Source organism: Mycena indigotica, assembly GCF_014461135.1.
Source record: "Mycena indigotica strain 171206Taipei chromosome Unknown Mind.scaff0001, whole genome shotgun sequence".
Classification (NCBI taxonomy): Eukaryota; Fungi; Basidiomycota; class Agaricomycetes; order Agaricales; family Mycenaceae; genus Mycena; species Mycena indigotica.
The window spans coordinates 251,300-263,073 of record NW_023503000.1 but is presented as its reverse complement, the minus strand read 5'-3'; the positions used below and the strand labels follow the sequence as shown (position 1 = coordinate 263,073).

The 11,774-nt window shown below is 54.3% G+C and overlaps 4 protein-coding genes across 4 annotated transcripts; 2 read left to right on the top strand and 2 right to left on the bottom strand.

Moving 5' to 3' along the window:
- Positions 1 to 2,545: 2,545 nt before the first annotated feature.
- Positions 2,546 to 3,089, bottom strand: MIND_00002300 (uncharacterized protein; the record flags this gene model as incomplete). Its single annotated transcript, XM_037356999.1, has 3 exons — positions 2,546 to 2,792; positions 2,859 to 2,955; positions 3,008 to 3,089. The coding sequence occupies 3 exons, from the start codon at positions 3,087 to 3,089 to the stop codon at positions 2,546 to 2,548; spliced, it is 426 nt and encodes a 141-aa protein (XP_037224909.1).
- A 3,696-nt stretch (positions 3,090 to 6,785) lies between these two features.
- MIND_00002200 (uncharacterized protein) lies at positions 6,786 to 7,310 on the bottom strand (the record flags this gene model as incomplete). Its single annotated transcript, XM_037356998.1, has 3 exons — positions 6,786 to 7,026; positions 7,080 to 7,191; positions 7,238 to 7,310. 3 exons carry the CDS (start codon positions 7,308 to 7,310, stop codon positions 6,786 to 6,788), a joined length of 426 nt encoding a protein of 141 aa, XP_037224908.1.
- Positions 7,311 to 8,718: 1,408 nt separating this feature from the next.
- On the top strand, positions 8,719 to 9,485 carry MIND_00002100 (uncharacterized protein; the record flags this gene model as incomplete). The annotated part of the gene is made up of 3 exons (XM_037356997.1): positions 8,719 to 8,983; positions 9,033 to 9,132; positions 9,185 to 9,485. Exons 1-3 carry the CDS (start codon positions 8,923 to 8,925, stop codon positions 9,483 to 9,485), a joined length of 462 nt encoding a protein of 153 aa, XP_037224907.1. The 5' UTR covers positions 8,719 to 8,922.
- Positions 9,486 to 9,731: 246 nt separating this feature from the next.
- On the top strand, positions 9,732 to 10,316 carry MIND_00002000 (uncharacterized protein; the record flags this gene model as incomplete). The annotated part of the gene is made up of 3 exons (XM_037356996.1): positions 9,732 to 9,807; positions 9,859 to 9,958; positions 10,001 to 10,316. The coding sequence occupies 3 exons, from the start codon at positions 9,732 to 9,734 to the stop codon at positions 10,314 to 10,316; spliced, it is 492 nt and encodes a 163-aa protein (XP_037224906.1).
- Between the last annotated feature and the right edge of the window lie 1,458 nt (positions 10,317 to 11,774).

Below are 11,774 nucleotides of genomic sequence, written 5' to 3'. Positions count from 1 at the left end.
ACGTAAGAGACAAGAGCCTGAGCTGTCCAGCCCAACCAAGGGCTCAGGTCAATGAGGCAAGCTAGCCTGGAGTGTTGGAAGTCGTCTAGACGCCCCTTTCCTGGGGTATGGTCGCAGCAACCCCGCTCTAGGGGACCAGGCCGGAGTAGGGTTCAAAGGAAGAGACTTCAATGCTAAACCTAAGGTACAGGAGTAATACTGTAGTCTTTATATACTGTGGGCGCTAGGGGCCGATCGGGCCCGCTGAGGGTCGATCGGAATGGAGCAGGGGATGTCTCTGGTCGTCCCTGGTCGCTCCGCTAGGAGCCCAGGGACCATTCCTCTGGAAAGGAGCCATGCCAAAGTCGACACTAAGGAGTGTTTGGCAATGCAACAGTGAGGAGCTCCCTCCTGATCCCTGTGGTTGTCTGGGGCCGATTGGGCCCGCTGTCAAGGGCGTCCGGCGGCGCATCATGATCCCTGATGGTGGGTCATGATGGCTTGATGGCTGACTAAAGCGCGATCCGTGATTATGTCCCTTCTCTGGGATATTAGTGTTGTTGCTCAGTGCTTTGAGCTTGTGACTATATGAGGGCTTGTCAAGCCCTAGGGCTCTAAGGGTGGTGAGGGCCCGTTGGGCCGTATAGGGCCCGACGGCCCGACCCGAACCGTCACATAATCTTCGACGTTGGCTGCCTGTTAGAGAGAGGGAAAAAGGTGTGACCTTCGTCTTCCCAACTTCCACATGCGAATCATCCACACACTCGACCACATCACAAGCACTACGGCCAGGAGGGCAAGGCACATAGCAGGATGAGAGGGATTGACTCCGTGGCATGGTGCGTGTTCGCCACTTCTAGGAGAGTGTTTCTTAGAGATTGACGGAACCCAGACGCTGGTTTGGTGGTGCTGTGGAAGTGTAGAGTGGCCTACAGGTCGCTTTTCCTTTTATGGTAGTTACTGCTTTGGGCTGCCATCATCAACATTTGATGTGGCTATTTGTTTGTAGCTTACATCATTTTAATAAGAACTTCTCCTGACCCGAACCGTCACCAAGTTCGCAACCAGTGTCGAAATAGCTCCACCGAGGGCAGGTTGCCAGTGAACACCAAGTATCCGAGCTGCAGATTCTTGCACTAGTCAAGTCCCGAAGCCCCCGAGCCGAGCTACACGACTGGAGTGAGTGTTTGCAAATTTCCATTCATTTTCCTTTCCACTTCTACACGAATTCTTTCCCTCATTTCCCTCCGAATTCTCTCCCTTCGTGCACCCCAATCCCGGACAATCGACCACAAATTCTGTCGAACTCAAGGCCAGCCTTTACTTCCTCAGTGCAATGAAAGAGTGATATTCCCCCTCGTCGTCAGTCTGCTCAAGCACTACAGGCTCACTCCCGCTCCCCATTCATAAAGTCTCATATCACAACGCCCAATTGCAGCACATTCTGCCCATGAAGCGTTCCAGAAAAGTCAAGAGACATTTGCCAAACGGACCCGGCCTACACCGTACACGCTCACTTGACGTTCTGGCACACTTTCCCTGCCTACTGGCATATCACCTCTTCCCAACTTCAAATCCATGGGCCCGACCGCCTTTCCGCGCGCTGTTTTTTTCCGACCATGACCCCCCACCACCCTTTCGCGCGGCGCGCCTGATTTGGCGAACTCATAACTCGACATACCCATCGTCTGAGGGCTAATTGTCCAGACCTCAGTCTGCGCAGACATATAACGCTGTTACACAACCTTTGCCGCCCGTATTTTCGCCAGAGAAGGTGGTCATTGGCCACGACCTTGCTCACAATTCTTCCGCCCACATCCGCGGACCGCGGCTTTTTTGCTGCAGTGGCGGACATAAACTGCAGCGGCGCCGCATCTAATCATCGTATTCCTACCATCGCCCGAGCCAGCAACGACGGGAGACTCATCATGATATGTGGGCTGTCGTATTGGATATTGCGGTGGCCTCCTCCTGTCGAGCAAGTTTATCTCTACTTCAAGTCGGAAAGAAACCTCACCAACGCCTACACCACCGTTTCGACACTTTCATACGGCTTGCGCGACTGTTTTCATGTTGCTCCGCAACGAAATGTGGCTTGGGAGTCACATAAGGCTATCGAGTGCGGGTATTGGTGGGGTTTCAACGCTGGGTTTGCTCCGCCATCCCTGACGCTGTGTTGATGACTCTTTCGGAGGGGCTTGTGACTATGGACACGAGGAATCTCGGGAGTTGAACGAAGCGTCTTACGCGTCCAGGTCCAGGTGTGTGCTTAGTTTGAAGTTGATATATCTTGCTGACTCGCGTAAGTATTGCGCTCCGAGGCTCCATCGTCAGCGAATTGGGCCTGCCGCTTTCTGGCAATTATTGAATCCTTGATTCTGTGGCAACAACGAGGATAGTGACTATTATATGGACACGGTCAATCCTCTAGATGGTTTCGTCACTGCCCTAGGCTTTTCCCTTTCCCTTGTTCCTCCCCTTTCCCTCGTCATTAGGGCCAGTGCTACTGTCACTGTTGTCCTTTCCTTTGCCCTCGGCGTCCTCACTCTCGGTGCCATCACCCCCATCACTGTCGCTGTCCTCCGAGTCGCTTATCGTCCTTGGAACCTTCTGGAAATTTGTAGTTGTCCTCTGCTGGGCCATCCAAGGTTTCCGTGCTCGCTGCACGACGGATCCCAAGGTCAGGGTTCTCAATGTCTAACACTCTATTCGAAAACGCCAAAATGATGTTATCCACCGTGATGTCGTAACCTTCCTCGTTGCAATACGTGATTCCGGCGTCGATGACCTTCTTCACGTCTAAGAGGCCCTGACTAGCAGAAGTCCACATTAAGAACGACTTCGCGGTATGGTTCCGGATCCAAGGTATGAAGACGCACCGCCGAATCTCCTGGCGTCGCTCATCTGCAGGGGGAACCCGTATGTAGAAACCGCTGAGTATGTCCTTCATCTTTCTCTTCACTTGTGCGTCGTCTACTGCTACAGAAGTCAGCCAGATCAGTGAAAATGGTGCATTAATGATTCGCACTGTGGTTGCTGTCAAGTTGTAGCTCGATATTAACAGTGCCGCCCTGGCGTAGGAAGTTGAATAGTTTCAAAATGTCATCCATCTTCTGGTACTGGCGACTGGGAACCTCAAGTTCCTGTACACCAGCGCGTTTTAAATGCCTTCAAGAGACAGCGTGTCCGAGTCTTCGCAACGTGTGCGAAGCACCCTTATAGCCTCCGCGAGTCAGAGACGCTTCAAATTGATGATAGATAATCGGCAAGTTTCGACAATAATAGTACTTACAAATAATTTGAACCATGGTTCATGGGTTTTCCCCGTATGCGCGCATCTCCATCCTCGTCCTCACTCCCGCTGCCGTTCTCACAAAGTCGGTCATTTTGGTTGGGCGTGCTTGCGTTGAGGGTTGCAAGAGCGTCAGATAAGAGTCTGTTCATGGTGAATACTACTGTAACTCGAAATCTTTGCACATCCTGCTTACCTTTTGACAGACAACTTTGCGCTCGTCATGTTCCCCGCTGCTGAAGTGCCCGCTCCCGCTTGGCTCTCGCCGCCTCGATCGTAGTCGATGTCAAGGTCGCTTTTTCGATTGGCCTTGCTTGCGCTGACGGCCCCTAGTTGTTGGCAATAGCGAGCGCGTCATCGCGGTTGTTACTGAGCATTAACCAAAGGTGTCAGGCCAGAGCTTGTTTTCGCGGTGAGTATCAGCTTAAATCTAACCACAACCCGCTTACCTTCGGACAGATAGCTTCGTGCTCGGTCGTATTCCCCGCTGTTGACGCCAGAAATCAAGTCGGGGCCCATTGGTCGCGACTTGCAGGTAGGCTGAGATCGTTGCCGCCCTTTGCTATTGGCGGGAAGTCGTCGTTGTTGTTGTCAGAGGACTGACACAAATAGCTTGAAGCGAGGAGCTTCTGACGAGCCCCGCCTATGTACCCACTCGCGGCGTTGGCCAGATGTGCAGGTGGTGCAGCAGGTCGTGTTGTCCTACGGAATGAGAGTTGGTAATGAGAGGAACGAGGCGTTGGACGAACTCACTCGTCGGATACGTGAGCCATGAGGGTATGGCCCTCGGAGTCAGGGGAGGATGTTTCTAGGGTGGACTGCTCCGTCAATAACAGACACTGTAAACTGCGGGACAATCACCTGTCCGCGAGACGACCAATCGATATCCAAGCTTTCACCGCTTCATGTCTTGCCGCAACCTGTCCTCGCTGTCGGTGGAGGGACCATACCCTGCGGCCATGAGCGGATTGGCACAGGCGCATTCGAGGTCAGGCAAGAAGCACTAGTAAAACGGTCAGCACAAGAGAAAATGCACTACTCTGGGCCCTGCACCTCCCATTTAGCACTCGAGCGAGCCACGAATAGCCTTCAGCGGTGTCGGACAGCGAGGAGGAAGGTACATGGTCGTGGTGGAGAAGAGAGAAGGAAGGTCCGACTGGGAGCACGTGATCTGCGATCTTCTTCTCCCTCCACCACGACGACCTGCGCAACGACTCTGCTTCCCTTTTCAGCGTCGGCGCTCGTGTGAATGGCTCCAACAGGACCATTTTCTGTGGCGGCTGCCCCATCGTAAAAGTCAAGTAATCTCTCAGCCATTGCGGGGAGCTGGCCGACGACTATTCGCTAAACGAGGCCTAACCCGTGCAACCACATCGAAGCGCGTACGGATATTGACGGGGTGTAGAAGCCACAACGAGGGGCTCGAGCCCAGTAAGGTGCGCTATCCGGTCTGTCAGCCGGTGTTTGCTCATTTATCTTGTAGCTTCCGCAACGGGCCAATGACACGAAAACCACCGCGACTAGAGACTCTTCATGGCTTGGGAGTCTTTCCCTTCAGCGTTGCACGGGGCCTACCGGGGTTACCAAGTGGGTATGTCTCCACTTTGCTTGTGCTTTTGCATTGAATCTCACGTCCTCTTTTTCAGACCATCTTGTCCTCGAACTACTGTCGCAAACGACTATTTGCTGGCGCGCAGCGCAGGGGCAGAGCGTTGTGCTGGCGCGAGACTGGGAAGGCTAAAGGTGTAACCACTGACATTTTGCGGCGCATTCGCTGACTTCTTCCTTGACAGACAAGCCCATCGAGCCTGTTTCACCGATACTCCTCGCTCAATCACCCACACATTCGGCCTCCTCCAAGATTCGGCATGACACTTGCTTCTTGCACAAGCACGACTTGATACCTGAGAATACGTTCTAGAAGGGGGAGGACGTGGATTGATTCAAGTAACCAGATACTCGGAGAGAGCGACAAAGTGCGTTATTTAGGTTCTCCTTTAGTGTTTCTGCTAACTGCTTTTGCAGCTCCCGCCACAACCCAATGACATGAGAATCATGTACCCACTCCCCCTGCCGCTCTCGTCTACCACAACTTGTCGCTCGCCGCTCCCCGACACCCACGATTAGGACGCAAATTGCTGTCGCGAATGACTTTATGCTGGCGCTGGGAGTTGTGCTGGCGCGGGACCGGGACCGGGAAGGTCTTGCTGAAGGTGTGTAACGACCGCTAAAGTTCTACGGGGGCATTTGCTAATCTCTTCCTCGACAGACGACCGACAACCTCTCTCGCTAACCGGAGGATTCGAGAGCAAATACACAAAAGGGCCGGATGAGGGTGTGTTTCAGGCTGGCGCAAAGGTTATATAGGGCAGCGTGCGTGAACAGCTAGTTCTGCATGAGTCGTATCGCTGATCCTTTGCGAATCCACCTAGTTGTTTTATCCCTCACACAACCTCGCGGAGCCCATTGAGCACGTCTCACCAGTCCTCCTCCCCGCACATTCGGCTTCACAAGCCGCTTTCATTCTCGCACCAGCACGACTCGATGCCTACGAACACGTTGCAAAAGGGGAGGGCGTGAATCGATTGAAGTATCCAGATACTTGGAGAGAGCGACAAAGTGCGTTATTTACCTCCTTCTTTCGGGCTTCCACTAACTGCTTTCGCAGCTCTCGCCGCTTCTGCCACAGGCCGAAGGCAAGAGGACATGTACTCGCCTGCCGCTTTCTTTTACCACCACTTGTCACTCCCCGCTCACCGTTCCCCCTACACCCACGACCATACAGAAGGCTGCCCGTTCCGTTCTCGCTTGCAAACGACGACAAGGAGGGGTCCGTGTGGCCGCTTTTGCTGCACTTCAGCAAGTCTTCTTGGTCGCCGCGCTACAAGAAATACTTCTCGTGCCCAATCCTTTGACCAAAGTGGTTTGCCGTCTCCACGAACGAGGAAGCCGAACCAGAATCTTCGATTCTGCTTTAGCACTGTCTATCGACGCTATGCGAAGGCAATTCCGTCTCCCCAGCCCACCGCACCGACTGCAATTCTCGCGTTTCTCCCTTCCCGCCTCTCAGCACGTGCCGTCACGCGTGACTCGTCACCCCATTCGACGACACGAATAATACTCTGTCAAGTCGCGTCCCGGGACTCTATCGACCGGATATCATGCTGCTGCTATACCCACACATGGTGTTCATTTCTTTTGGCCCGTGCTAGTGGGGTACAAGGCCTCTGCTGAACGCGTTTTCATTCACGAGTGGACTTCGTCGTGGGTGTGGTCGCGAAACGGGAAATCTGCTGGGAGACGGAGAAGAGGGGATTTGGTTGTGGAAGGGGCGTATATGGACGTGTTCGTGGTGTTCTTAGCGCAGCAGGTTGTTGTTTGACCCCTGCTCTCCTCTAGATCTTTGTTTTGGCACGGACTTGGCTCCCAGTTTGAGCATGGGACTTCTTATTTGACGAAATGTGAATTTAAGTAAACTTAATACAGGATTGATCATCCAATGCCATAAGAGTGACTACGCTGTCGCTGCGTCGACTCCGCTTTGGGACTCTGACGGGTTACCGGAAGCAGGAGGAGGTTTCGATGTTTCGAGGCTCGGCTCGCCGGCCGGGGCCGGGGCCGGGGCGGACCTCTGCAGCTCCACCAACTTGGTCAAGTGCCAAACGACAACCTCCTGCGCATTCAACGGCAGATTCTCGCTGCAGCACCACTCCTTTGCCATTTCGATGGTCTTGTACATGTTGTTCCAGCCTTCGCTGCTGCTGGTCAGTCGTCCTACTCCTCGGGCCACGTGCGCGTCGCAACCCACCTTCGTAGCTTCTCCCAGCGCGTGTCCGCAGCCGGCACCTTGAGCGCGAATATGTCCAGGTTGTCCGTCATGCCGCGGAAGACTTCCTCTTGGAATTCCTCGTGGCTCTGCTCTATTTTTTAAAGTCAGTTTTCAGAGCAACACGGAGTGTTTCTTACGTGGTATCAGCAGGATCTGGATGCTTCGCACTTGCTGCCAGTGGGGTACCGTGGCTGGTGTCGCGGGCTGCATGTCTCGGTAGGCTGAAGAACCCAAACGGCAGCGAATTTAACTCCTTTTCTACAGCAACACAGCCACTGTGTGTTTGCCTTGCGTTAAGTTCATGTGTGCCGCGTGCGATGGTGCGATGCACACCAATGGAGGATGTTTTCCGCGCTCCGGAACGGGGACTTCTGTCTTGAGATGCTGGCCACCGGTTATCGGCGCGAGCATTGCGTCTCCACATACGATCGAGTACTCAGCCTGCCAAAGAGCCTGTCCTAACTCCCAATCGTCTTGATTCGCTGGGACTCCCCTATCGAGGACCGTCCATGTCTAAGCTTGCTCTCCGGTTGCCCCAGAACCTTACGAGTCGATTGCGCACACGAACGATGGGAAAGGCATAGACCCAGAACAGGGAAGAGCAGCGAAGGGGCGATTGCACTCGTGAAAGCGAGGACGAGAACAATGGTATTCGACATCGTAGAGCATGACAGAATCATACGGATTTGTATATCGACTTTCGTCCGACCTGTTGCATCCCCGCAGTTCTGAAGGATGACACAAATAACCTGAAGTGAGGAGCTCATCTGACGAGCCCCGCCTGTGCGCCGTCTCGCCTCATTTGTTACATAGACGTGCAGGTGGTGTCGTTGCGCCTTGTACTCCAGAATGAAAGTCAGGGGAATGAGAAGAGCGAAGTACTGAAAAAACTCACTCGTCTGATCCATGAGCGCACTTGTAGTGCGGAAGTATGTTTCAAGATAGGCTGGACTGCTGCTTCGTGAGTAACCGACACAGTAAACTGCGGGACATTCACCTGTCCTCGAGACCGCCCACTCACATCCCAGCCTCCACCGCGTCACGTCTTGCCACGACAGGTCCCCGCTGTCGGTAGAGGGACCACAGTTCGGTCGATTGGCGCACGCAGTTTCGAGTGATATGGGCGGTTCTCGCGCACTGAGAAAAGACACGACTGAGTTGTGGTCGGGAATAGCAAAAGGCACGCACCAGCACCAAAGAGACGTGCTCTTCTCCCACAGCCCGCTTCAAGCCCACGAAGGATGTAATTCCAGATGTCGGGGGTGGAACGATGGGGAAAGGTAGAGGCCACCATCCTGGTCATTCGTGCGAGGCTTATAATAGTAATAGATGTCTGTGGCGGGAGTTGCAGGGATAAAGAGCCGCTATCTTGAAAGTTATTAGTCGCTCGATACAGACAAGAGTGGACACGCACACGTTTTCGGGCGAAAACGTTGTCATCGATGAAACCTGAGGAACACCGTGGCGGGGAACAGGAGGTCGGCGTGGTTGCATGGGTCCGTCGTCGCCGCCTAGGCCAGTCTCAGAGGCGGGGATTCGGTGGGGAACTTGAAGACGAGGAAGGTCATCGGCGTCGGGAGAAAGACGTCAAAAGTCACGAGACCACTTACGGCTTCTGCTCCCGACGTCGACAGCGTTCCTTCAACCTTGTAACCAGCCCTTCCAGAGTCCAGACAGACACCACTGCAGAACGCAACGCTCACGCTCACGCCCGTGGCGACAGACTCAGTATGTGAGCGACCGCTGCCCCGCTGGTCCTTGCCCAGATGCGCTCCGTCCGTGCCGACCTCCAAAATCGCAGACGCCGGGCCCAGAGTCAGGAATGCCCCGGTTCGAGTTCGACAACGGCATCGTGCACATCACTATTGACATTCAACAACCGCGTGAGCGCACTACACTCCCTCAGCTCCCGCCCGGTCTAACCACCCGTAGCCCTGGATCGCGGGCTCTTGGACAAGGGCTTGAAGGACCGACTCGACACGTTCCGCACTTTTGTGCCCGCGGGCGACCCGCGCTGGCTCGAGGTCGAAAGGTGCGTGCCCAGTGCCCATATTATATGGCGCGCTGACCCCCACCATTGGCAGGCTTGGGCTCAAGGATCTGGACAAGGTCATCGACCTCGGACTCGAGTACTGCTACCGCGACTCTGACGTCGACAAGAAGCTCGCCGCCATGGCCGGTGTTGTCGAGAAGCTTACTGGGCTCGCCAGCGTGGCAGGTATCCTCGAGAATCTTACTGAGATGCTGCATGCCATCGAGACGGGGGAGATCGGGCCGGGGCCGCCGGCGCGTGTCAATGCACGGGCAGCAGAGGAATCAGACTGGGAGGAGGAGTCCGACGACGAGGGAGAGCCCGGGCGAGGCCGGCCCACCCGCAGACAATGACCAGAACGCTCAGGCTGGTACTGTGAAGGAGGGGGAGTACTTCAAGTTAGACGATGTCACCGTTTGTACAACCGCGCATGATTTCTTAGTATTTCGCAATAGCAAATTCCCGGCTGATTCCGATCAGAAGGTGAATATTAATAGGGCTTCGCGGACGCACGTTGTATCCGCACCTGGAGAGCATATAAACGGGCTGGTGCTTCTGCGGCTAGCCTTTCGCTTTCCGCACCCCCGAGTTTAAGTAAGATGGAGTACGACCTCGATAACAAGTTGCTCAATCGTTATATCACACTCAGACCCGGCGAGCCACGTGAAGATCCAGGTAGGAAATATACTGTTTATTATGCTCGATGTGTTTCCTGACCACATGCAGCACTGGACTACGAGGCAACCAAGAGGGGCATGGAGTTGAGATTACAGCGGTTCCGTAGGACGGTGGCGCCGACCGACCCGAAGTGGGCACAGGCAGAAAGGTATGCATCATGACACGCGTGAGCGGCGCTAACTTTCGCTAGCCAAGGCCTCTTCGAACTCGACAAGGTCGTCGCGATGGGAAGGGCGCATTGCCTCGCCGTGGGCGGGTATGTCACGGCGGGCGGCATTATCCAGGTGTACGGGGACTGGATACTGGATATCCAGTTCCCGGACGCGGAGCTCAACGCGCCGAGGCCCATTGTGCATCACGAGGGATATGAGTCGCCGCATGATGGGGAGAGCGAGGATGAGCTTGAGCAGAGCAATCGGGAGGGCGAGGGCAAGGCCAGGAGCGACAGGAGGGATGACGTTGAGGCCAACGAGCACGGGAAGATTACCAAGACGAAGGCCCGTTGACCAACTCGTCAAAGAGATCGCTCCATTGAGTCACAGGCTTATAGCTTTAGTCTTGTCGAGTTCATTCCAGACCGACATTGCCTATACTGAGAGACAATGATCATGGACACAGTCTTGTGACAACTATTCGATTCGAGCGAAGAAACGCGAGCTACGCCGGAATACCATTTTATCCACGACTTGAAACAGGCCCGAGTAAGTTATGGTGAAGCTTGCAGCGGGAGAGGAGACCCACCGAGACCAAGGGGGCATGCTCTGAGCGATATACACCAACAGAGTCCCTAAAAAGCGTGGTTTTGCTTCGCCCCGGGTCGGGGATGGGGATCAGGAGGAGCTTGAAGTTGCTGGGGGAAAGCCTCAAGTTCGACGCGGGAAAAGCGATTGTGCAGCCTGAAGACTATGTAGGTGAGCAAGGAAGCTGACTAGAGGCAACTTGAACGCACCAGAAGAGCGGGAAGTTCAAGGACTGGAGAGGGAAATGCGGATCATCGCAGCGGATGGAGAGGTCAAGATTGGAGTGTCGTCAGAGAGCGGTAGCGTTTTCTCGGTCTTCGAGCAAAGTGAAGACGCGTTATAAGCCTCGGAGAAGCGATATTGACAACGAAAGTAACAGCAAGAGGTGCGTTTTCCCGTAAAGCCTTGGAAGTTAAGTAGTCAAGTTCATGGACAAATCGTAAGTGTAACCTCGTTTACTTGTCGGCGTAGACTTCCTCAGGAAGACATGTCAGGCGGCCTCGTTTGAAAGTGCTCCGAGAGGCGCAAGGAAGGGCCGAGCGTAACGAACTTCACTTGAACGTTCTCCTCCTCGCATGCTATGGTCATCTTTGCATGGTTAGAGACAAGTTTGGGGATGTATTTTGAGCCCTCACGCACCAACAGACCGACATGAGACCAGCAAACGGCAAGATGAAGCTTTCACCTTGGTGTCGAGACGAGAGTCGCGAGAGTTCTTTCAAGAGGAGAAGATGTCAAAGTCACGCGCTCATTTGCGGCTCTGCTAGCGCTTCACCACCGTCCCATAAGGCCTTCCTGCTCAAAACCCGCCTCAACTCTAACGCTCCACATGCAACGTGCTAGTGGATTTGAAGATGCGCTTGACTGCATGGTTCCAAGCTCCAGCGTCCACCAACGACTTCGCATCGCCAGGCACGCGACGGATGCTCTGCTGGCTTCATGCCCATAGTCGTTTCTGGCTTGTGCTACGCGTTGCCAGAAATGCAACAGCCGGCGACTCCGGAGAGGGACAAGTATGCGGTGATTCGTGGGGATGACGAGGGCTTGGTTCTCCTCAGGCTGGTATGTCCTATTTGTCAAACGACACCTGTCCTTCCTCCCTTTGACTGACGTTTTCTCGTTGCAGATATTCTCAAAATCCTTCTTTGTTGTCACCGCATCTTTTGAGTCGAGCGACACACGGTTGATTCCCCCTACAAGCAGAAGCGCGCTACTAGTCTTGTA